At 40.4% G+C, this 24,955-nt stretch overlaps 1 protein-coding gene across 5 annotated transcripts in view; it reads right to left on the reverse strand.

Annotated features, from left to right (window-relative positions):
- Positions 1 to 1,755: 1,755 nt before the first annotated feature.
- Positions 1,756 to 24,955, reverse strand: part of pip4k2aa (phosphatidylinositol-5-phosphate 4-kinase, type II, alpha a) — a 95,994-nt gene continuing 72,794 nt past the window's right edge. For 2 of the 5 annotated variants that reach the window (XM_088918863.1, XM_088918859.1), the window contains exons 7-11: positions 12,223 to 12,321; positions 10,226 to 10,339; positions 4,604 to 4,847; positions 3,635 to 3,738; positions 1,756 to 1,982 (exon numbers count right to left, since the gene is read on the reverse strand). In XM_088918863.1, the coding sequence (XP_088774989.1) occupies positions 1,902 to 1,982; positions 3,635 to 3,738; positions 4,604 to 4,847; positions 10,226 to 10,339; positions 12,223 to 12,321 (642 nt within the window). In that variant the 3' untranslated portion in view covers positions 1,756 to 1,901. Of the gene's footprint in view, positions 1,983 to 3,634; positions 3,739 to 4,603; positions 4,848 to 10,225; positions 10,340 to 12,222; positions 12,322 to 18,927; positions 19,027 to 24,955 lie in introns of all 5 variants that reach the window. The other 3 variants (XM_088918861.1, XM_088918860.1, XM_088918862.1) reach the window with 3 other exon arrangements.

Raw genomic sequence — 24,955 nt, forward strand, 5'->3', positions numbered from 1 at the left:
ATGCTGACATTTTTTGTTTCTTTAGGTCCACCCAATGTGAGGACTGGCTGTATCCTATTTTCAACTTCTGTGAATGTCATTAATTTAACCACTTCAGCTCCACCTGTGAAATTAATCTGTGCGCTAGGGGTCGGATTTTTAAACTGCTCATAGAATTCAAAGGAAAAACCTTTCAAGTACAGCACAGTATGCGAGCTTCAACTTGTGTATATAATTGTTTTGAAGTGGTTAATTAGAAAGTCATAGTCATATACCAGTAATTATAGAGACATGCCTAATAAATATAAAACTGGGGTTTCCGCTAAAATCCAGGTTTTTACAAAATAAAATTTTTACTTTTGTAAAACAAAAGATCAAGAGTAATCATAAAAAAATAAGTTGCATTAAAAGGCACAGCTCTTGCACAGTGTGTAAGTTGAAAACAATATAAAGCATGCTTAGGATTACTTAGCAAATTATAATCTAAAGTAAAAAGTAGGTATACAATACACAGATTTCTGAAATCAAAGAACTGAAAGTTTTCCGCAACATGCTGGATTTACAGTACTTTAGCCTTTTTTTAATGTTCAGACAGCAACATCTTCCATGTTCCAAAACACCTACTGCAGTTGAGAATGTTTACTTTAAGATGCCTGCAATTAATATTCGCTATTAAAAATTTAATGTAAAAATATATGGATATATATTTATAAAAAGGAATTTAAGCCTATTGCATGGGTTCAAATAAGAACAGTGAAAGTAGGCACAGTCAACAGGACAACATTCTCACTCCTTTCTCCTGTTGCCCAAAACCATGCACTGCCCATTCAGTTGGTACAGCATTTCCCTTGTAAGGTTTAGATTTGTGCAAAACATGCCAATTAGTTTTTCTTCACACCCTCGTGTGTATTGCGATGCATTTTTTTCTGAATTTCCTTCAATGCGTTTTGTAACTAGTAATGATAAAATGTGCTAAACTAACTGCGTGCCATTAACAGCACAAAGGAGAAAATGGTTTCAGCAGTGATGGCCTTTGAGATATATATATATAGAAAAAGTCTTTCCTTTTCATATCAATTACTCCAAAAAATGTAAAATCCGTGGGGCAAGGTAAGTTTTGGGTGTAAATGGACTGCATTTTGGCAAAGAAGTACAGGAGAAACGTGAAGGGTTTCTCTGTGGGAAATATTCAGAGAGGAGTGCAGAAGTCAAAATCGCTTGTTGGTAATCGATTTGCTCTGAACGTTTTCGATATCGAGCTCTTTCTCTGCTGTTCGTTAACCCAGGAGGAAGGTGTTGCAAAGGGAGAAATGAGAAAGGAGAGTGGCGTTCAGGAGTGTGAGCTGCATGAATACTGCATTGTAGCTTTCGAGTCCAAGCGAACCAGTCCAGCGCCTCCAAGGCTGAGCTCTTGCCTTAGCGATTAACATGCATTTTCTTCCTTCTCTGTCATTCTCTGTCTGACCTCTTTTTTTCCTTTAGGAGCCTTGTTTTCTTCAAGTCATCCGTTCGGCTCTCTTCTCTCCTCCCACCCCCCTTCCCCTTCAGTGTTGGTACTGATGAGGTGCTGCCTTCCGGAAAAGCTGATCTTATTACCTTTTTCCTCAAAAAAAAAAAAAGTTCAGCAATGGGCAAGTCGTACAGTGCGCTGGGGAGCGCCAGGAAGCAGTTTGAAAGCTGAGGTCCCTCAATTTGTCACTTTTCTGGTTCCTTCCCCTCCCACCCTCCCTCTTAGCCTCTTCCCCCCCCACCCCTGCCCCTCCCCTTCCCCCCCCACCCAAAAGAGATGGACAAAGGTTGCCGTGGCTGCGACTGTAGCTGCTCTGTGATAGGCCAACTCAGGCTGTGTGCCCGCCCCTCGCCAGACACTGCTGCGGCCCCTCTGTCACTTGTCCCTCTGTGCCCCGCGCCCCGGTGGCAGACTATGTCAAGATGTTGGTGATGAAGTCGTAGAACCGCTTGGAATACTGCTCTGGATTCACAGTCGAGATCTCTGCACCAGCCTGCGAGAAACACACCGAGGGTTACTCTGTGCTTTTGACTTCAGTGCAAAAGGATTCAAATTCACAGAGAGCATTGTGACAGTCTTCACACTGGTGTCCAAGGGGATTACGTGTGGGTAAAATTCACACTAATTTATAGAACAAAAAAACAGTTTTATACTTCTTCTTTCATCAAAGCTATCCATTATGTTACATGTTATAATTTCACATAATGATAATGAAAAGCAACTTTTTCCCCCCCCCCAAAATATTAACTTGGCACCATTAATATGGTCAGAAAATATTAAAAAGCTTCTGCTTGAAAAATGGTGAAATGCAACTGAAAAGTGTATTTAAAAATGAAACTGCAAGAATTAATGTGAGTCAATATAAATGCAACAGTCTTAAAACATCTGACAATGCGATTCTGTCAGAGCACGTCTTTTCATTGATCTTCGAGACACTTGAAGAAAAAGACCTTTCATATACCCTTAAGTTCGTTTTGTAGAGTTTGCTCCAGTGTCTTGTGAAAGGTACTACATACATTTCCAGATGTGTAATTTCGGATGAGATTTTTATCCGCCGAATAGTCATGTCACACAAAAATCCTGTCATCGTAAAATACCCTCCAAATAGGCTGCCTTTGGTTGTTTAGGTATGAGCTAGTTTAGGAAATGGTTTACTCTCATTGTGTATATGTTGACAGTCTCCATAGAAGTGCACATCAAAAAGTTCAAATTTATTTGAGGACTACAGCAATAGGTTTTAGAAATATAAATTTATTGAAGCAAGATCCTGTACTGGTAATTACTACAGACATATCTTTGATCCCCTTGTGTTATGCGTACTGGAAAAAGTAATTTTTATTCCAGCTAATGGATAGATCTAGCACCCAAGTTTTCAAAATGGTTTATTTCGGTTTTATTATTGTCATTTAGTGCTACTACAGGACTGTACCATTTACCCTAAGGCAAGCATTTCACGTTGCAAAAACAATGATTTTTTTCAACATTTGCTTTTAATTTTAGAAAACACTTGTTCCCACTATATCACAACTAATGAGAATAATATTAGCAGCATCACTGATGATCTTATCCAGGGTGAGTAACAGTATTAATGTTTTCCCAAATTCAACATTTTCTGTATTTCAAAAACAAATTTCAAACAGTATTCATTAGTTTTATTCTATAACAGAACAGACTAATAGAAGTGAAACAATTCATTTTTTAGTGCACTCCGTAAGGGGCACTTGTTTTTGGTTCTAATTATGCGTCCTGAATTACAGAGACGTCATGACGTACAACGCTAGCCAAAAGTACATCTAAATCCAAAACTTCAGACTCTATCACAAATGGCAACTTGTGAAAAAATCATCTGTCTGCAAGCCCCCTAGTGCTGGTTTGGGATTTGGTTCTGAAATACCTAGACTAGTGGTGACCTGCTCTGTTTATCTTTTGCTGCCTCACAATAATAGTGTTGCTGTAATTATTACTCAGTGATGCAACTATATCACAGATTACAGAAGGGATTATATTATAAGTAGGGGCTCACAGTTACAACTGTGCAACAGTCAACAATCAGACTGCAATTGCAATTAATCATGAATCAGCCATTACAGTTTTGTACACACCTAATACAGTCCCAGACACCAGAACTACAATCATTCTACTCACCCCGTGCTTAACTGTTTTGGCAGCATGGGCGGCCTTCTTTTTTGCATCGTAATGTGTGAGAATGTCAATTATCGCCATGAAATAAACTTCTTTCCGCGGAGCATCTAGAATGGACACAAATGTAGCACTTTACAAGTGAAAGCAACTAAAACAAGCCAGCCAGGCAGTTAATCACGACACAGGGAAAGTACATTTCCTGAAGAAATAAACACACATTCATCAGAATATCACACCACAGATATCTTGTATCACTTCTGGATGGTAGTTTAGGTACATGAAAGACAGGCCTGACAGACTTCAGACAGTGCATTTCTGACAAAACGCTTCTAAAAAATGATTCCCATCAAAAACATGAAAAACAATTACAAGGTTGCCAAAATCTAGCAGTCGTGTCTGACTATTTTGAGGCGTGAGGAGATATTTCTTTATTCTTGTCCTTAAAGGGAGAGAGAAGCCAACTTTAAAAAAAAAATTTCCCATCAAATGCTTCCCCACAAAAACGGCTCATTCTGACATCGGAAAAGCTCAGCAGGAAACAAGAACATCAGATCATTTCATGACAAGAACGGTTCAAGAAAAGAAAAAGCTATAGCAAAAAAAGGTTAAGAATATTACAGGACTTCTCTCTACAGTTTTGTTTAAAAACAACAGTCTTTAAATCTGACTTCATGAACAGATTCAGAAAATGAACATGTTTTTTGCAATAAAAATGTGCTTAAACAGTTCACTTTAAATGGTTAATGTTGGCCTCCACTTTCATTTTGCTTCATATCTTGAGCAGCTGTATTTCCCCAGACTAAAGGAGGACTAGGACCTTCACAGCTGTTAGATTTACATGCTTTAGCTTGGCAGAAAAGAAAACCTTGTTGTTCATTACTATGCTAACCTGTAGTACACAGTTAGCAAAACCGGACACTAGATGCACACCCCTGGACATGTAAGCGTTTGTTGTGTCCCTGCGGAACTTACTCTCATGGCTCTTTATGGCGTAAACATCGATGGCGGGGTCGAACTCCCCAGGGCCCATGGGCTTGGAGCTGTCCAGGGTGTTGCTGGGGCTGTCCGGGGGGGTCCCCACAGGGTGTGTGCCATCACTCTCGGCGTCCTCCTCCCCCTCGTTCTCCTCGCACTCCATCTCTTCCTGCTCTGCCTTCTCCACGTCGTGGATACCCACCAGCAGGCTGTAGTCCATGAGCTTCAGCTGGGCCATGAACTGTGGCGGCAGACAGCAGACACTATGAGCGACGATGATAAACCAGCAGAACAAGTCCCAGGCACTGGGAGGAGGGAGAGATTCATTTCTAGAACGATTAGTTGTTGTTGTTTTTTTTTTTTGCAAAGAAGAGAACAACTCTTCACAGTCGTCAAAATTACTCAAAACTGGTAACCATTGGGTTTATTAACCTTTTATTTTTTTCTGGGTTGTAAAGGAAGATTTCTATGACAAAACAAGTTTTCCTAATTAATTTGGTGAAACGTTTTAAGATTATAGCCCCTAAATGGACCTTCTCTTCATTCATATTAATTTTTCTGACTCTCCACGGCTATAAAATCTCATCCATTGTCTTTGAGGCCTACACTACATTGGCAGCACAATTCGGCTTCAGGCTGCAACCAATCGGACAGATTCGGCGCCAGAGAGATATTGCCTATACCGAGAGCAGAGAGGTGAGGCACCTGTGAATTTTTGTCACTAGTGCTAAAATATTTACACTTTTTTGTGGTCAGAACTTGACAGTGTATTCATAAGAACATAAGAGAGGTTACTTATCTGGACCATCCAGCCTATTTGGTAGTTAGCAGCTATTTGATCTGAGGGTCTCAAACTGCACTTTCTTAAAAGCATCCAGGGTTTGGGCCTCATCAACATGGCTGGGTAGATTATTCCATTCTCCCACAACCCTCTGTGTAAAGAAGTGAATCCTGTTCTCATACTTAAATGCACTTTCAGGTAGGTGACCCTTGTGACCTCTGGTTTGTGTTTCAACATTGAAACGGAAGAAATTCACTGAATTGAATGTTAGTGCCCTTGAGAATTTTTGAATACTTTAATAAATTAACGGAACACGACCAAATTGATCAACTCGCCATTATCGGTTTATAAATGCATTTGGTTTGCAAAGCACAAAAACGCTCCATCATAAATCACATTTACCTGCACTTGCCACCACTAGATTTTAAAATTGGGTTAACACGCAGGACAAGACAAAATCACACTTCAATTTCAAATTGAATGCAATTTTATGCTAAAACACTGGGACAGCTGTAGATTGCATTTTTCTAAATTATTCCTCAATTAGATGCTACAGTTGAGGATCAGGGAAGACCAATTGAATGAATTGTCAGAAAACACACCACTGGTATCAACTTTTATTCGTGTACAACACTTCATGGGCTCTTAGTCTCCATCGAGTGCCAAAAACTTTTTTTCCAGTTTTCACTTGGTAACACTTCCCTGCTGTGATGCTGCAAAGCGAACAGAGAATACCATAGCCACCTCGAGTAATACCCAATATTTATTAATAAAAAGCCCTATTATGTCACTTGAACATCTTACACTAAAGACACAGCTGCAAAGGAAAAAGAAAATGCAGACATTTTCAAGCTGCCAGAAAAGGAGCGCACTGCCAAACACTGGATCTGTTTTTAATACTCCTGCTCTGAACTACTGAGTGATTGCAGAAAAGGCCACTTAACGCGCTCCACGATAATTGCTGCCTACTTCCAATTTCCAAGAAACTCTCTAATGGAAATTTAAGTGCTTAAAAAATAAGCAGGTTTCGGCACAGTGACTGCACCCATTTCGACACCACTGTGTGCAAGGCACCAGTGTCTGTAAGTGTGTGGGTGTGTGTCTGAGCCCTTGTCTTTAGCCTCAAGAGGACCAACGGCAGGATTAAAGATGTGTTGTTGCCACCTGGGATTAAGGTAACATTTCTTCCTTCTGATGAGTCGAACACACAAGCTGTACTGAGCAGCATTCTGGATCTCACCCTTAAAATCGGTTATACAATTCTGCACATCATGAAACAGAATAGGTTTCAGGTTGTGCTGCAAATGAAATACTTGTCTGAACGAGGAGAAAATAAATCGCCGCAATCCTTAAAGGGCCCATAAAACACAGCAGTTTTTTTACTGTTTGTATTTTAACCTTCTTAGCAACAAGAGAAACTAAGTAAAATGGGGAATTTTTTTTTTCCAGTCAGTCTTGGAACACACTATTTTAAATGGTGGGGTACACAGTGAATAATTCCCAGTGTCTGTTTAGTTCCCAGAGAGTTGCAGCGCAGAGAACCAAAGATTTAAAAGTAAATATTTTGGTTTTTGACATTAGTGGATTTTCTGGACCGGATTGGGAGAAAGTGTGCCGTATGTTAATCTGATTAACTTTTTCTAAAAGGCTTAAGGCCCTGCAAGCATGTGTTTTACCTTAAAAAAAAAATGGAACAGAAAATACGGCTAGTCATGATGTAATCATGTCTTTTAAACTTTGGTTAAGGTACTACTTAACAATTTTCTTCATACAGTAGAACCTTAAGTACAGGAAACATTCTGATAATGATTACATTTTGCCCATATGAAAACCCTTTTATTCAGATCACCTTATATTTATGACAATAAGAATATTTACAGATGAAGGTCGGTTTGACCCCTAACGCTCATATGGTTGCTACAGTGGTAGCTCATTGATCTGAGGGTCTGCAATACTTTTTCAAAAGGTAATGGAGAATATCTACCAGACACTCACAACCTTTTCCATAAAAAAGAACCTCCTACAGCACATTATGTCCCTATTTCTTTACTGAGCATTTAGTCATCCTTTGGGATATCTTTGTCAAAACCTTTCAGGATATGAAATATTTGCACCCACCCCCCACAATCTCCTTTTTTCAAAACCATGGAGATTTAGTTCCTTTAACCAGTTGGTGTTTGGCATGCCTTTTTAAATCCGAGTTGTCGTGGTCACTTCTTAACTTTGAATAAAACGCCCCTCCCTCTCCTGTCTCAGATATTCTGCTGCCCACATAATAACAATAATAATAATAATAATTGCTTACACTTATATAGCACTTTTCTGGACACTCCACTCAAAGCGCTTTTACAGGTAATGGGGACTCCCCTCCACCACCACCAATGTGCAGCATCCACCTGGATGATGCAGCAGCAGCCATAGTGCGCCAGAACGCTCACCACACATCAGCTATCAGTGGGGAGGAGAGCAGAGTAATGAAGCCAATTCATAGTTTGGCTTAAGGCACATACGGCAGTGATCTGGTCTCTCAGCTGTCTGCGGTAGTCCTGAATGGCATCCGAGCACGCAGATCATTTTCACACAGATGGATGGGTATAGTCGTTTTGCTGTTGTATAAGTTACTTCCTCCTGGAATTTCTCACACTGTAGCCACTGCTCCCTCCAAGCCTATAAGCTGGGTCAGCTCTGTCGTGGCTAATAAAACCGGTCGTGTCGATTGTTAATGGGAGCATCCCACTGCTCAGGCAACGTCTCACACATAAACACTCCCTGCAATCATGCTGAGGCCAACCAGGAAATCATACCTAGAGCTCAAGCGGGACATGGACAAACATTTCTCCATCCCTGCATTCATTTTAAAAAATGGCTTTTCGAACAGCTATTTTTACAGATTCTTAATCAACTCACACCGGCAACTGTAACTCGCCAATGATGCCAAAACAGAGAGCACTTGGATTTTTAATGAAATCAAAATACTTGAGCTCATTATTATTCTGTTATCCCAGGGACTGATGCTCTTCGAAACAAGCCAGCCAGCCTACTGTAGCTGCTTGCCATTTAAAATGTAAATAATGTTTAGCAACCTTTTCATTACTTAAGACCCACTTCTCTGACTTGCATCTAATGTAAAAGCACTTATCTCCACAACTACCCCAGACACAGCTTTCTGTTTACTATCGATTGCTTCTTAGCTGACGGTTTTACAGAGCACATCTGAAAACTGCACTGCTCTGCATCCACAGTAATCTCCCTTACCGCACAGAAATAGAACATGGTGATTAGTGCACGCTGTGTATTGTTATTTGTTTGCTGTGAGTTATAAATGACTAGACTGATTACGCAACGTGGCTGAGCATGTTAAATTACCTAGGGTGCTTCGGTCACGTTGCCACTACTTGAAAACTGTGTGAATGCTTAAGAAGAGTAACTTCTCTGCCATCTCCTTGACCACTTCATGAAACTATTTTAAATTTGCACGCCAAGTAAGGTCCAGAAAAGAATGTGCAGAGAGCGACCCTTCCCCACCTCAAGTGCACTGACAAATGGAAAGATGCACACCCAGGTTTTCCTCACACTAAGCTAGCAGGTCCCTATTTTCCATCTGGCCTCTCATGTCACTGCACAATGGCAAACATCCTCACCTGGTTACACCTGCAGCTTTGCTGGATTGCTAGCTGCTACTTCTTGGTTTGAGCGATGAACATTTAGCTTTGCATTTTGATTAACTTTACATGTTTTGGTGCATGAGAATGGTACTTTGTACTTTGGTGAAAAATTTACACCGTAAGCCCTGTTTAAATCTGTCACGGTAGCTTCCTAATTTGTGATCTGCTGCGTTAAAACTGTGCATTCCTGTAAACCACTTGTTAAATTCGGTAGTCAACATCAAGAAGCCTCAGTTATCAACTCTCTTTTTAAGATGTTTCAGATTTGAATTTTAACGTGGAACTACCAACACTACAACTATTAAAATAAAAATATATTTGATTTAAATTGATGTTGCATAATAGGTGGATTTCACAGTATTTAGTATTCAGCATTGTCCGTTTCTTCTGGATTTTGCCTTTTTAGAGGTTAATTTGTTTATATTTATGTACACAATGTGAGTACCTATTTGTAAACAACAAAAAAAGTTTTTTCCTCTTTTCAGTGTGGAATTAGTTGCTCCTCTGCAGCCAGTGCACCCTGACCAGCACAAACACTCAAACATCCAAATTATTTGTGTTTCATACTGTAGTTTGCTTAACACATTATACCTATATAAACAGTTCAGTACGATAAAACCATTTACAAAGGTCTGAGTAAACAAGGCCATTCCTTATCTCATATTGTACTCACAACTGTGAATTATGTGAATTTACAAATATGGTATATTTGAAAATAATACCTAATAATGAGACTTTAATTTTTTTTGTTTTTAATTTCCTGAGAATGACTAAGGTCATAAAAAAGGGAACGGCTAGGGTCATAAAACCAAATATGTTCCAAAATATTACATACTTCATTATATTCTGAAAAATTCACAAGTTTCTTGGTGGTTTGTAATGGATCCAATATTCATTACCAATAATATAATACTTTATGAAATGCAGAAAACAAACATTATATCAAACAGTCAACTGAAAAGGGTTGAAGGATGAAAAGCAGACAACAGCCACTTCTTTTTGAGCTTTGAGACCTGTTCGATCATACCTATCCCAGCATGCTGCAGAAATCCTGGATCTCAGTCATATCTGGCCTCTTACAGAGGCAAAAGCCTCTGTACAGCTGTCTAATGCAGAGTTGGTCTTTCCTAGTTTTCTGGTCCAAGTTTACATGTGTTTAACCTAAACGCTCACCTCCACATCTTTTTTCAGTTTCTCCAGAAACATCTTTTTGTTGTTTTCGTCGATGTAAATCTTTTGACCGTCGTTGATGAAGTCATTGTCCTTGTATGTTGGAAGCTCTTTGGCCTAAATTTGCAGGGAAAAACAAAATGGAAAACCATGAGTACAAAAAAAATAAAATAAACAGAAGTACTATCATAAAAATGAAACTTGACAGCAGAGAATTGTGGCTGTCCACCACAGAGGGCACTACTGAGCCTCTTCTACAATACTCAGTCACTTTACATGTGTAAGATAAGAAACAGCAGCAGGAGAATCCCTGTATGAGCAGTCAGATGACTACAGCACAGTATGAGGTACTGCATTGACTAACTAAATCAAACCTACCACACTAGGACTGCTGGATACAGGGCCTCTGAACCACATTCAGGTACATACTGTATACCCTTCTTCCAATTTTTTTAATCTCTTTTTAAATATCCACAGCTTGGCATTCACATTCTCTGGCAATACTAGAAATAAAGGGCAATCTATTTTTTGAGTTCAATGTACTTTTTAGTAGGGTGGAGGGGATTATACCAATCCAATAAATCAATCAATTTTTCTCATTTTTTGTTTGTGTTCTGCCTTCACTCTCTGCTATATATCTGTGATCAGACAACAGAACAGCAGTTGGAGACTAAAAGACTTTAGATCAGGATTTAATAACAGTCATCAAGAAAACTCAACTTCATGTTCTTATTTTTTATGACATCTCATTTTACAATGTTAAACCGTTGCCTTTTAAGAACCAAGTGGTCTTTTTTAGGAACCATTTAACCACACACGAGGCCTTACTGTTTTCAATTTGCCACTTCAATTGAATTATTGGCTTTCAGAAACCAGATGCAAGCAGCAGTTCATCTGAGTGGGCATTCATATGACATTTGTATACAAGGCCCCTACTGAAGAAATGAAACTCTCGAGTATTTCTTGACAGTAATCTTAAAGATACACTGTTCAACTATTTGGATTAGTGAATGGAATAGTGCATTTTTTCATTCATTTTAACTAAATCGCTGGGTCTAAAATATATGTTTAAACCCACTCCTTGCCGGTGCCCAGAATGAAATATTGTAATAAGTGCTTTTATAAAGCCAAAAATCATCTAGCAAACTGGTCCAAAATCCTCCCTCTTATTTTAATACTACTAACTGTGTTACTACTAATATTCTGCTACATTACTTCATAATTAGAACACAAAATTAAATTCCATGTTTTGCATGTTCTGAAACTCCAGTGTATGTTAAACAATACTTGTGCTGTGTAACTTTGGTTCAGTGTTAAGACACAAGGAAAAGAGCACAGACAATGCCTGTTTATCTGGTTAATCCATGTAGGGCTTTGGGAATACTAGTTCTTTGTTGGGAATATGTATTTAACGCTACAAATACACAAAGAAAGAAAGAAAGGAAGAATCTAAATATCATACCGATATGTATGAAAATTTCTTAAGCGAGTCAAATAAACAGAGGATATGTGCTGCCGATCTTATTAACCACTAACCTTTCCTGCAGCCCTTAATGATCAAAGTGATGGTCAGCATCTGAGTCAATTAACCAATTAAGACTCACTGCAGTTGTTTAATGTATTCAAAAGATCTAAAGATTAGTGGCCCGGGCTAAAAGAGCTGTGGTTCCCTTACACTTGGTCAGAGCAGTTGTCACACTACTTAAAACACAAACAAAAACAGATGTTGATTCAATTTAATCCTCATAATCTTCCTCAGCATATTTCGAACGGCTGTGGTCTTTGTTCTCACTCTCCCACATGGCTCCATTATGGTTTAGGCCATTGTGTCGGCTTCAATGCCTGATGTTATTATTTTCTGCTTCTTAAGTACTGAAAGTGGAGTCTCTCTGTGTTGTGATAAAAAAATAAACATCACCCGCTGCTTCTCATTTTCCCATAATTCTCTTCGCCGCTTTTGGTGGTGTGCCCATTCTGGGCAGAAAAGATGGGGTTCTTGCCTGGTTAAAAGATTTCGAGTGGCAAGTGTCCCCACTGCCGCGGGCTCTCGAAGAAGACTCTTTACTGCTTCCTTTGATTCGGAGAGATCGGATGTGGAACTGAAATCAGCAGCAGGTTAAATTCTGGTTAGCATGACAACAGGTGTCAACATTCCAACAATCAGTCTATTTTATCTTCCACTTTCTCCACTCTGGACTATTTGCTTTGCAAAAATGATGTTTTTGAATCCCACTGACAGAGGGTCCACAGTGCAGAAGAAATGACTCTTCTTGAAATTTCCTTCCCAGAAACCCTACTCTATCAAGCGAGGCAGGGTGGGTGCTCCGAGGTTCCAGAATAGGTGTATTTTTTTTATTTGGAGTCCAAATTCCACTTGATACACACAGACACTGCATTAAATGTGCTTTTTTTCCCCCATTTCTTCATTTAGACGCAAAGCATCTTGACAAATCTGCAAAAGCTGTTAGCTGTAGCAATAACAAATCTCCAGAAGACCACCAGCTTCAATGTACACCATCCCACAAGTGTGCGGGACCTGAGACCAGTGGTGTCACTGAACGGCTGTGGATCAGACAGTGGTCCGACTTGGAAACAGGGCCGTCGGCAGCATTTCCTGGGCGAATGCCGAACTATGCAACTTCCCTGCATGCTGCACTTGTCCTCCAACATGTTTCGGCGGCCTGTTCGCATTGCGGAAAGAAGCAGTAAGCCACATATCATAAGAATTAAGTGAGCACGCTGCACTACCGCATCAGTGCTTGAAGCGCAGGCTGCAGGCTAGGCAGAGTCATACATGCGGTGGAAAGGAAAAGTTTTAGCCACTTCTCAGTGGACAACTATTGTGTTTCGTTTAGAAATGAAGTGACCACGAGTATGTCAGCCACTGCACACTGCTAAAAACTGACAAACAGGATTATCAGTGGTGGCCAGCAGCCATATCACCCTGCAACTCACAATTGGCAGCCCACTGAAGCTAAGCATGTGTGAGCCTGGTCAGTACCTGGACGGGAGACCTCTTGGGAAAAACTAAGGTTGCTGCTGGAAGAGGCATTAGACGGACCAGTAGGGAGTCCTCACTTTGTGGGACCTAGTGTCCCAATATTGTGACAGGACCACTATACTGTAAGAAAGACGCTGTCCTATGGATGTGACGTAAAACTGAGGTCCTGACTCTCTGTGGTCATTAAAAATCCCAGGGCGTTTCTAGAAAAGAGTAGGGGTGTCCTGGCCAAATTTCCCATGGGTCTTTACCAATCATGGCCTCCTAATAATCTATTAGTTGGCTTCATCACTCCCCACTGATAGCTGATGTGTGACGAGTGTATTGGTGCACTATGGCTGCCGTCGCATCATCCAGGTGGAGGTTGCACATTGGTGATGGTGGAGGGGAGTCCCCACTGTACCCCAGGGCAGTCCCCAGCATGTAATGCACTGTGAGTGGAGTGTCCAGAAAAGGACTATATAAGTGTAAGAAATTATTATTGTCAGCACAAATCAGGATAAATGACACTCAGGGCTGTTATTTCAAAGGTGTTAGGCGTGCCCTCCCTCATTCTCAATTAAATCGGAACCTAGGAACAGTGGCAATTAAATGTTTTCACAAGTGTCACATGGAGAATGCAACCCGAGGCTTTAGTTTCCTTCAGCTTGGTTAGCTGACCTAACAGATACTGGACAAAAACCTTAAGATAACTGATTATCGACTGGCTGATTCAGAGAGCCATGGAAATCGATACTACAGTGGAAACATACGTCATGAACCATTTAAGCACTCTTTCGACTGGGGCTAAAAAAAATGTAGCAATGCACCATCCTACTTGAGGGTCGCGGTTTGGTGAAGACCACAACAACCCTCAGTACTGTTCCACCCGTGACCGTGAAGGTTTGCAAAATGTCTGGTAGAGGGGCTTCTGGATCTACCATAGCAGAAATCAAATATTCATCTCCTGGACGTTTTACAGCAGTTCCCCTGACCCTCTCCACATCAGTCTGCATTTTTTTTTAATCAAACACATGATCAAAGATTTTTTTTTATTGAGATCTGAACTGCTGCAGTGCAAAATGCACCCTTCATCTACCGTCTTCTACACAAACTCAACAGCAGGTCAGGTATGAAAATGATCAAGTGCTGACCAGTAATGGAAGTGCTGCACAAGGTTTTATTTGGTGGAGTGCTGACTGTTTCTCGCGCTATTAAATTATTAAAATCTTAACTTTGTATTCTGAAATGGACAAGCCAAAAACCAAACAAAAAAACATATATTTCCCCAGGCACAGTAGAAAAATCTTCTGACTCCTTAATACTGTCCTCTTATTAGATAAAGGAAAAACCTTTATCTAATCTCATAATGATAATAATCCATTTATTAATTTTTATTGGTAAAGCACCTTTTGTCAAGGACACTTGGTTGAAAGTTAAAACAATCAGCAGCCCGAGAGACCTGAATTTTTATTACATTTTATTGCACTTCTATCAATTTCAATCCATCATTTTCTTACGGGGATTAAGACCAATCAATGTGGTATGCTGACGTGTAGTAAACAGGGCTCAAAAAATGTTTCTTCCTTTTGAGAAATGGCAAGATTTACACATTTACTTTTTTTCTAGTGGCACTGTAGCTCCAAAAGGGCCTTTAAAACGTACTGAAAGACACCTTCTTCCCAGCAGGAAAGACCTCAAGAAGGACTGTTAAAGAATGACATTTAAAGAGGTCAGCATGCTCTCAGAACAGGAAAAGGTGCACAACGGGCTTTGTGGTGCAGAAAATTCATCATTCTTAAAGGTCAAACATCTGTCCAATGGATGAATGAAAAACTCTTGCCATTTTTCCCACTTTTTGGGGAAATGTCACTTTTCCAAAATGCTGTGCTCAATTGTCCAAGGGCTCATAAATATAGTATATTTATGTATATTGTGTATTTTGAATTTATAATACAGCCTAATCGCATTACCAAGACTACACATACCTACTGTAGACCTTCTGGAAATCGAGAGGAAAGCACTGGCCCAAACACAAGCGGTCTACAAGATAAATTGGTGTGTATACAGGTGTTCCCTGGTGTCCCATTTTGGGTGTAGTTTGACCTACCAAATTATAGTAGGAAGCTCATCATTGCACTTGTCGGGCCTAACCTGTGATAGTACTTCAGGTGGGTAGCTGCGTCAGCTGCAAAGGAACGAGTAATAGGTTTATTCCATGCTGAAAAAAAGAAGAAAGAAAACGCAACGTTTCGCCGTTAAGCCTTCTTCTGGCGTGGGCTCCACGGCCGGAACGTTGCGTTTTCTTTCTTCTCTTTTCAGCATGAAATAAACCTATTACTTGTTCCTAATCTGTGGTAGAGCAGTAAGCAGGCATTTTCTTTGAACTCTCCTGAATAAGAATCAATGAGTAAGAGCTCAGAACAGGCATTCGACGAAGCATCTATTATCAAGATACTGTCTGTAAAATGCCTTTGCCTAAGAAAAGTTAAAAAGCCGTGCTTTGTAATAGCTCACAGAATACTCCCATAACAACTTCTTTAATTGCTTATCTCAACTCAACCCAGCATAACCCAGAGCTATGACAGTGGGGAGTATATCAGCTCAACAGCAAGTGGTGAGAAATAAACAAGACATTGATATTGCTAATAAGCAATCTTAGCAAATTAACATTGCTTAACTTTTATTGCAAGATGGGGTTGCAAGCTTTCTTATACCATAGTATGAGAAATCACCTCGCTGCTGCACGGAGGGGCTGAGCTTTTGTCGTGGTTTTTGTTTTCTAAAAGTTTGTGATAAAATAGGCCACAGAGTTGTGCCAGAGAGCTCCTTCCAGCTCCTTTTCACCACCCAATCCTACACTTGTGATGTTTGCTAAATTCTGTGTCGTTTTATTTATTGCACATCTCGTTGTAGAATACACCTAGAATACAGCTGTACTATGTGTATACAGTTCATTAACTGCTTTCAACGCACAATGGCTAACAGCATCAGCTAAGGAATTCGGCAGCAACAAGAATAATAAAGTGTGAGGAAAGAATACACCAAAATGCATCCCTAATGGGACACCAAAACACTTCTGGATTTGTATGTATTTCTAACTGATTTCCAGGTTTATCTTTAACTGTAATCACTGAGACTGCTTTTTGATCATTATGGAAATACATTTTTGATAATCTTTTATGAATTACTTTAAGATCTCTTGCATAACTGACTTGCAATTTGGCAGTATTGTGGCATACTAATGTAAGCAATGACAGAGTGACTAATTCAAAATCAATAAGCTGGTGAAAGTGAAAGAAAATTAACCCTGTATGACGGATCCACTGTGGCCCTGCTTCATTGCAAGTCATTAAACCTGTTTTATTCAGCTGATGGTGGTGTAAGTGGTGTAAGTACAGAACAATGGAAAAGAACTTCCTAGAATCATCTACAAATATAGAGGCCAGGAGCACAGAAAGTAAGAACGTAAGAATAATCAAGAATAATCAATTTGAAGACAAGAAAAAGGCTTCAGGAAACATCATGGTAATGATTTGAAGTACTCATGGTGCACTGAATAATAAATAGCCCATTTACCTATTTACCACTTCACCAACTGCAGATTGCCAGCCCAGTTTGTTGAAGTCTGCACTGTTGACTTTGTATAATATCCATCCCAGAAAAACACAGATAAAAAGTTTTTGCGGTCTGCCCACCAGGTGAGGCCTATCAAACCGGAGTATGACATCAACACCACCATCTTTCTGTCCATTACGTCTGTTGTGTGGATTTAACACCAGGGCACTGAGATGGCCTGCTTGACCTTCAACTCACGCAGACCTAAGAGGCAGGGCATCAGCAGCAGCTGACATCAGGCCCCAGTGACTGTGACAGAAAAAGAAACGCAGGAGGAGAGGTAATTCTGCCAGAAAACAGAGAAGTCCCAATTACTGGCTCGACTAGCTGAAGACCTGGCAAATATCCGAGACAGAGGCCTGCGAAGGTGATGCCTCAAGTCCAAGGTTATTGATCTGAAGGCCATTCAACAAGGGTCACCAGTAACAAGGAAAGCAAAAACAGTCCAAGGGGCAGGAGCATAGAGGAACCAGGTGGCCAGGAGGTGCAGGAGGCACCAGAGAACACAGAAGCATCAAGATACATGGAGACCTGGAACTAACAGACCTAGAGTGCTGGTGAACACAAAAAAGTGCAACATGGAAGAAGAGACAACACCAGTGTTCAGGTATTCAAGTCATCCTTGTTTTTTTTTTTAAGTTTTCAACTGACATAAGCTCCAAGAACAGAGAGAAGCAAGCTTGAAAGAGAAAAGAAAGGAAAACGAGTTGTGCTTGCTTTCTTAAAAGAAAGCAGTAGAAAAATGGGAATGGTGCTGAAAGAAGTTGACTGCACACAGACAGACAACAAGGCAACCAGATGGTCCTCACAGAAGGTCTCGGGGAAAAAAAATAAGCTGGCAGTCTGGCTTTTTGTGGATCATCGGGTTAAGGAGCACAGGCCAGTGTGCAAACTGGATACATGTCCAGTAAGAGCGAGAGAAAGAGCTCAGTCGCTCACCTCCCGAGGAAATGAAAGAGGCCTGTGAAGGACCTGTGTGAGTACAATATCTAAGCACAGCAGAGGCAGAGACTGGGCATCACGCTCCCACTGGCCTATCAGGGGCGCCAATATAATAAACGAGCCCTGGTATCCCATCTGTTGGTGGCTACCTTCCAAAACGAGAAGCTACCTCTTTAAAGGGGAATTGTAGTCCACATTTCTCAGACCAGTTATCACATCTTGGTAACAAAATAAATTAATTGATGGTACAGAAAAAAAAAAACATTTCGAATTAAGCACAAAATCCTGAACTCTGCGAGAGTACTGTAAGTACCATGTAGTCGCAAATCCCTGGTCGTTAAATATAGGTTGTGCAGCAGACATTTCTCTCCAACATGATCTGCATGCAGAGTTAACAAGTTCTATTTATCAGCAAAACCATCTGATTCACAAGTATTCACAAGCCTGCTTGTTTACAATGTAATGAGGCCACTTCATCTCACTGGAAGTCTTATTGCCTCGTTCTGAATCTTAGAATATGGCAAAGCGTGTACCTGGAAATGTCGTCTATTTTGTGCTGTAAATGGTTTTTACAAGCTATTGTGAACATTTGACTTTTATTGTGGTTTGAAATGCACTCATCACTGCTGATTCTTTCTCACCCTGAAAAATAAAACAAGCGCTGCAGCACCCCTTTAAATCGCTACCTTAAACAGTTCAGCCTCTCTTGTTATTTTAGGTTGGGGATTCATGCGATGACTTCACCTTTTACATTTCAGTTCCTCGCAAAGTTTTTCTCTAAAACGCTGAAAAGGACTAACTTGTGCCAGCTGCGAGTCACTTGTTCGCACTTACTGTACATATCCCCGTTTTTAATATCAATTAAATTTAATTTCCTGTTCCACATACAGTAACCACCGATGACAATCGCTTAACCTAGGTCCTCATCTGAGGAGCCCCGACACCTGGCACCCTTTGGAAGGGGGATCACAGCAATAGAGCTTTATTAAACACAACATTACTGAGCACAGAAAGCTTTCTAATGCCCTGGAGACCTCGAGCTCCTGCTAGACCTTGGGACAGTAAGACACATGCTGAGAAAACTGAAGGCAATGAACAGTGCATTTAAAGCTGCTAGGTTTTAAATGCACTTGATGACTGGCTATCATTTTGCTACACGTCTTACATTTCTGACGGAGCAGTAAAAACGAGTGGCAATCTTGATCGTTTGCAGCCTTTGGCTCATGCTGCGTGCTTTGGTTCCCTCATCTGGGGGACGAAGCTGCTAAGACAGGGAAGGAGAAGGATTTTCAGGCAGCTCATTCACAATGGCACAAAGTTATCATGGGGGGCCAGTGTTTTCCAGAAGTTAAACATTCCCGTCAGAAGTTGAAATGTGCATTTTCCGATATTACAGAAAGAAGTTGGGGCTGTAAATTTTAAAACGCATACAACTATATAGAAAAATTGTTTTAGAAAGTCAAGTGCACATTAAGTAACAAAGCTTATGAAAAAGTAACATGTTATAAAGTAACATGCACAAAACATTTTAAATACATCTTAATTTCTTTTGGTAAGCCTTCCGAAAATCAGATTTTATTCTCTCTACTTTCGATATATTTTCAGCGAAAAATGCATCTAATATGATGACAATCTGTCCAAGAACAGCGCTGTTAAAGAAAACTGCCGATTTAGTCATGTCAATCTAAAATGCTCAAGCTGTTATTTAATTCTTGGTAATATCGTAATTCAAATAAAATTCAGTTTTTTGCTTTCTCTTTGCACATCTCTGTAAAACGAGATTTCTCACCTACTCTCCAAAAACCAGGGTCCTCAAAACTGCGTTTAATGATGAGCAAGGAGTAATTTTAGATTTTTTACTTTCACACACAAGACCTCAAAATCAGAATTTGCCAGAACAATTTTTTTTTCGTACACCTGAACGTTAAGCTCACTAGGACCTGGTTCTCAGAGAGCCAGTCACGCTCTAGAAAACTGAACTTTGCAGTCCCAACAACCGCAAGTGGTGATAACGCAATGAGATGACGCGTCCTTGCGCTGTCACACCGCGGTAAAAAGGCCTTGTTGCAGAGAGAATAACCCATTCTGTTGCCCCCTTTCCTAACTCTTGATTCACTCTTCAGACTTCCTTCTACTCCGTCGTCAAGCACCAGTCCGTGGACAGAAATCCCCATTCTTAACGACACTTAAAAATGTTCAATTCACGAATAAAGCACAAACCTTTAAAAACTTAAAATCGGTCAATTTGATCTAACAACAGGTTGTAATTCAGCAGGGTAGTGGTGGTGGGGAATCAAACATTCCAGAAAACACTGGCCCTACTTACAGTGACTCATAAAATATGGATAAAAGCAAGAATGAATACCTCAACAGTAAGCAAAGGAAAACAGATGCTGCTCTTAGACCCAGACGCAGGCATTTATAGAGCACCAGGGAACGCAGCCAAACAAAACGCTGCACTGGCACCGGAGAGCCTGTGACTGAAATGTCCGCGACGCCGTGACTCAGCCTCAGCCCCCGAGAGCCATATTCCATTCAGTCTGTGGCGAGGGGCGTGATGGTGGTGGCAACGAAGGCTGACAACCAGCCAGTGATACCAGGGATGACAAAATGAACCAGGGTGGCAACAGTAATCGAATTGTGTTCGATTACCTTCTGCAGGTACATCTGCCGCAAATACAGGGTTTCATCACAATGTTGTCGACAAGTATAAATGCCCAAATACTTTGAATGCACTTATGTTTCCCTGCAACGGTCGATCCAAACTAAATTTCACACGCGTCCACCGATGTGAGACTCCATCCTGAAGTGGTACAGGCAGTTGGTGGAGCGTGGCTGTAATTAATTTGTAATAAACTGTCAAAGCTGTCGACGGCATTTTGACTAACCCCGTATATTACACAACTGTCATATATACAGTATATGCCTGCGTAAAAGGTTCACTGTATATATGGTTGCCAAAATCCATATATGCAAAATGTGGTACAGTGTCTTTATTACAGTTACTCACATTTACGTATATATTTGACACTCTCCATTCTGCTTCACCTTAATATTCACCACTGACATAACATATAAGTGCAGATCCGTAGCCTGTACTATCACCATGCCTTTCCATATCAAAATATAACATTTATTACAAGCTAGTAGTAACAACCGAGTATTTTCGTAAGGTTTTTAAGGGAGGAATCTACAGCATGGGTACTGAAAAAAAGGACAAATGGCAAAATGTTACCTGTTCTGGTGGTGAATTCACGGGGTGAATACAAGAATACAAGAATATGTGAAGTGCAAATGCCCATACATACAGTTAACAGTTAAATATGAACACATACACAGTCATTTGTCTAGCAATATGCTTGACAATGAGAACTTGCGTTCATTTGTTCTCATGTCAAAATAATATATAAGCTTTACCAGTGTGTGCTATGCCTCTGCCGACTACAAGGACAGATGGGAGCATGAAACATGTGCAGTGCAGTTTTATGCTTTTAATCCTGCAGGTCTGTAAGCAGCAGCAGGTCGAGAAGGGTAACAGCAGATGGATGTCAACTGCACATTCCACTAGATCCACTGGAGAGAGAGATTTCATACTTGTTCCGATGTTCCTCTCTTCTTCATAAGCCCACAACGCATTCCTTACATCAGGGATGGACTATTTCTTTTCCAAGACCTCCACACATATTTTAGCCAGTGAGTGTCCAGCAACGTGAAACCGCATCCGACTCAAAAGATCATGTGCAAGGACTAACCAGCTCTCTTCCATTAGACACGGACGTCCTTGCAGGAAGAAAATGCGATTATACCGCAGCAGATATTATCCGGTTTTTAATTTTCTTTTTATTTTATAGGTCGCAGAAACATTTCTGGATTCCCGAGCGAAGACTCTGCAATCCCCTCCATCTACTGTAGGTTTGTCCATCCAGTGGAGGTCTAGAAATTCTCAGACACTCAGGAGAAATGGGATTTTAAAAACTGGGATTTTGTTGCATCACTCTTTTTTTGGCTCACCCGCTGAGCTACAACTAAACAGAACGTGAAGCCATATTTAGAAACACAGAGCAGCCTGGAAACACAGTGTCTGGCACTTGATGCTGAAGATGGAAAATAAGTTTTGGTTACACATGTATACACTGCAACCAAGCTACCAAAAAGCTACCCTGTCAGTTACCACTGTCAATTACTAATATAATTGTAAAGAGTTCACTGCTTTAAAAAAGTCATCCACTGCTCTTTCAGCAAACAGAGCCAGTACAAACCTACAGTAGTGAGGTAAAGGTAAGCATATAATAGAACAAATATGAATCAATATATTCAAAATCCACATTTAATCCGAGGTTAAATTTCATCCTCTCCATACACACATTACTAATTTACTCATCTGAGTGTTTTGTCAAAAAGCCACAAAATCTTGGTTTTGTTAATGTGCATATGTGTCAAATTTCAATTGAGTCTAGGCTTTGCCATTTTTAGGAAAAGTCATCATTTGTTTTTTCATGAATATTTTATGATGTGGTTTTAATGAAAGAGGCCAGGCATCTGTACCGTGCAAGAAAAGATCTCTCCTTTACTGAAGAACTAAAAGTCACAACTAGACTGTGGCTCAGTGTTAGACAGCGCTGTCCTTCAAGCACTGGGTTCCTACGGGGTTTGGAAGTACCTTTCAATTAGCACCTGATTAAGACTTTGAAAACAGCTTGGACTTCTTATCGACTTAATTGGTTCAATTAAGTCATTAAGGTTAGAGATGGAATTAAAACTAGAAAAGCATAAAAGCCCAGGACAAGGCTACTTTTTCCCTGCTATAGTTCTTTATCATCACTGAAATACAGCCTATTGCAGTTCAGACCTGCAGGAAAATAAATCAGTGATTAAGTGCTTTGCCTACTTTAATTAGCATTTGTAATTTTCCTTGCCGCGCTTTAGGTTTGTGTCTACAGTATTTACCAGCCATTGATCACTATACTATTCCATGAAATATAATCTGATATTATGAAATTGCTTTCACGAAAAAATAGATGTTAAAAACTGAGGATCAATCCCAAGAAAACGTTTCTCTGAACATTTTTAAATCTTTCAAACTTTATTGATACAGTGGGGCTCTTTAAAAAAAAACAGGTCTTTGTTTTTTCTGTTAAAGGCCTAGTATGACCCCGTGGATCTTCTAACTAAAACGTTCAGCTGCTCAATTCTCAATCGCAAATACTCATTTGCCCTCTTTTACGCACTTGGCGCAGTGGATGTTTAAACTGGACAGTACAGACAGCGCTTCAAAGCCGTCCTAAAATAAAAGGAGACAAACTGCAGTTCCCCCTCCACCCACCACAATCCACCTGACAGAAAAAAAAACGCGTGACGCATCCTGGCATCTCGCAAGCACCGGTAGGAGGTGGGCTGCGAGGTCTCCAAAGAGTCAGTGCGGAGTCAGAGTCGTCTTTTACTGCGGCTCCCTGATGTAATCCCTTTTGAGCAGCCTGCTTCCTGCTGGCTGGCCCTGTGCCCAGCCCGTCTGCTACAGGAGCGCAGCCCTGCGCTCTGAACTCTGCCTGGCTGTTCCACTGGCCGAGCGGCTCATCGCATCTGAGAAAAGGGCCCCGCAATGGAGTCAGTCAGCTCTCCGAGGGACACGGGCAGGATTAACGGCAGTTTGCACCCAACTGTCTGCGATCCCCTGCCCACGGCGGATTAAGATGACCTTCCACAGCGCGCTATTGTTAGCTTGCAAAAGCTATTTTTAGCACAGACGCGCGCGCACACAAATCCTCAAATCACAAGGGGTACGTTTTGCTTCAGGTCTTTCTCATGCCTGATAGACTGCAGTGTTCAGTGACTCGTATGAATAAATGGATAAAACCAGCTACGTGCAATTTCAAATGACATTTGAGGAGCAGGTTTATCCTCCACAGACATACATTGTGAGCCTTGATTAACAATGCAGTCATGGAAGAGAATAATTTACATTTTCATTCTCAGACCAAAAAAAAAAGGACAACATTTTGCATTTGTACATGGATGAGCACAGTGCAGCATCTAGAATATTCCGTTCAAATGTAACTACCTAGGGAGGCATCAAAAGGGACTTATTTATATAACTTTGGTGCAATATTTAATAGTGTTCTGTGCATTGCAGAGAATTAAAAAAAGAATAAAAATCCAAAAAATAACAAACTGTACTCTTAGCCCTGGGCCACCTTCCCTCAAGTCTGAATGCACCAAAAATGAAGTCGGCCATGGACATCAGAGTTAAGGCCACTTTTTTTGCTTCTGCCAGGTTTGGAGAATGCTGGACCAGGGACGGCCTATTGTATACTGTATGTGACCACAAAGCTATTCTGGGCTGCCTTTCTGTACAGTACCAATATATAGGTAAGTTACAAAGATATCAGGCAATTTCTTGCAAACACGCATACTGTACATTACAGGACTTGGAATAACAACGCTTTGAATGGACAAGCTCCACATCATGTACGTTTTGGTCGTGACAACTGTAATAATGAAAACCACATCAAATTAAACAGTCTTTTATAATAATAGTAAATAGTAACCTTTGTATGAAATGATCATACTGTACATTTATTTATTTAGAGCTTGTGTAAATATAGTCACGGTTTAAAGTAATGTTATAAATGCATTTTATGATGGGTTACATTGCACTCTGTACAATGGCTATGCGATTTCGATGTCCAAATTGAAATAGGGTTGCAGGGAAACTGCGCAAAAAGCCTTCTATATAATGTCACGTGCAGTACTTATGGCCATGAAAAATGGGCAACAGTCCTGAACTTGCAGTATACTGCCAATTATCACTGCTGCTCTTACCTTCACACTGCTAGCAGATCTAAACTAAATGGTTTTTATTATCATGAAGCATGTCATCCTAAGAATCATATTTTCAACAATTAAATGCATAAACATATCCATTAAAGCAGGTGTCTCCATCTCTTCTCCTGGAGAGACCCTGTCCAAAGTTTTACAGGTCACCATTAAATCATTTAAAGACCTGGCACAGTGGAACTGTGATCTGCTAAACAGGTAAGGCAGTGAAGAAAAGGTTGGGAATACAAATTCAAGACTGTTTTATCCTCAAAGACCAGATACTCATTAACTGAACTATAAGATGAGAAACATTTGGAATTTAAAAAAACACAGGTGATGATTTAGGGTGGCCTGTCAGATCCTAATCCCCCGTGCTA

The sequence above is a fragment of the Atractosteus spatula genome, chromosome 6 (assembly GCF_055471065.1).
Source record: "Atractosteus spatula isolate fAtrSpa1 chromosome 6, fAtrSpa1.hap1, whole genome shotgun sequence".
Classification (NCBI taxonomy): Eukaryota; Metazoa; Chordata; class Actinopteri; order Semionotiformes; family Lepisosteidae; genus Atractosteus; species Atractosteus spatula.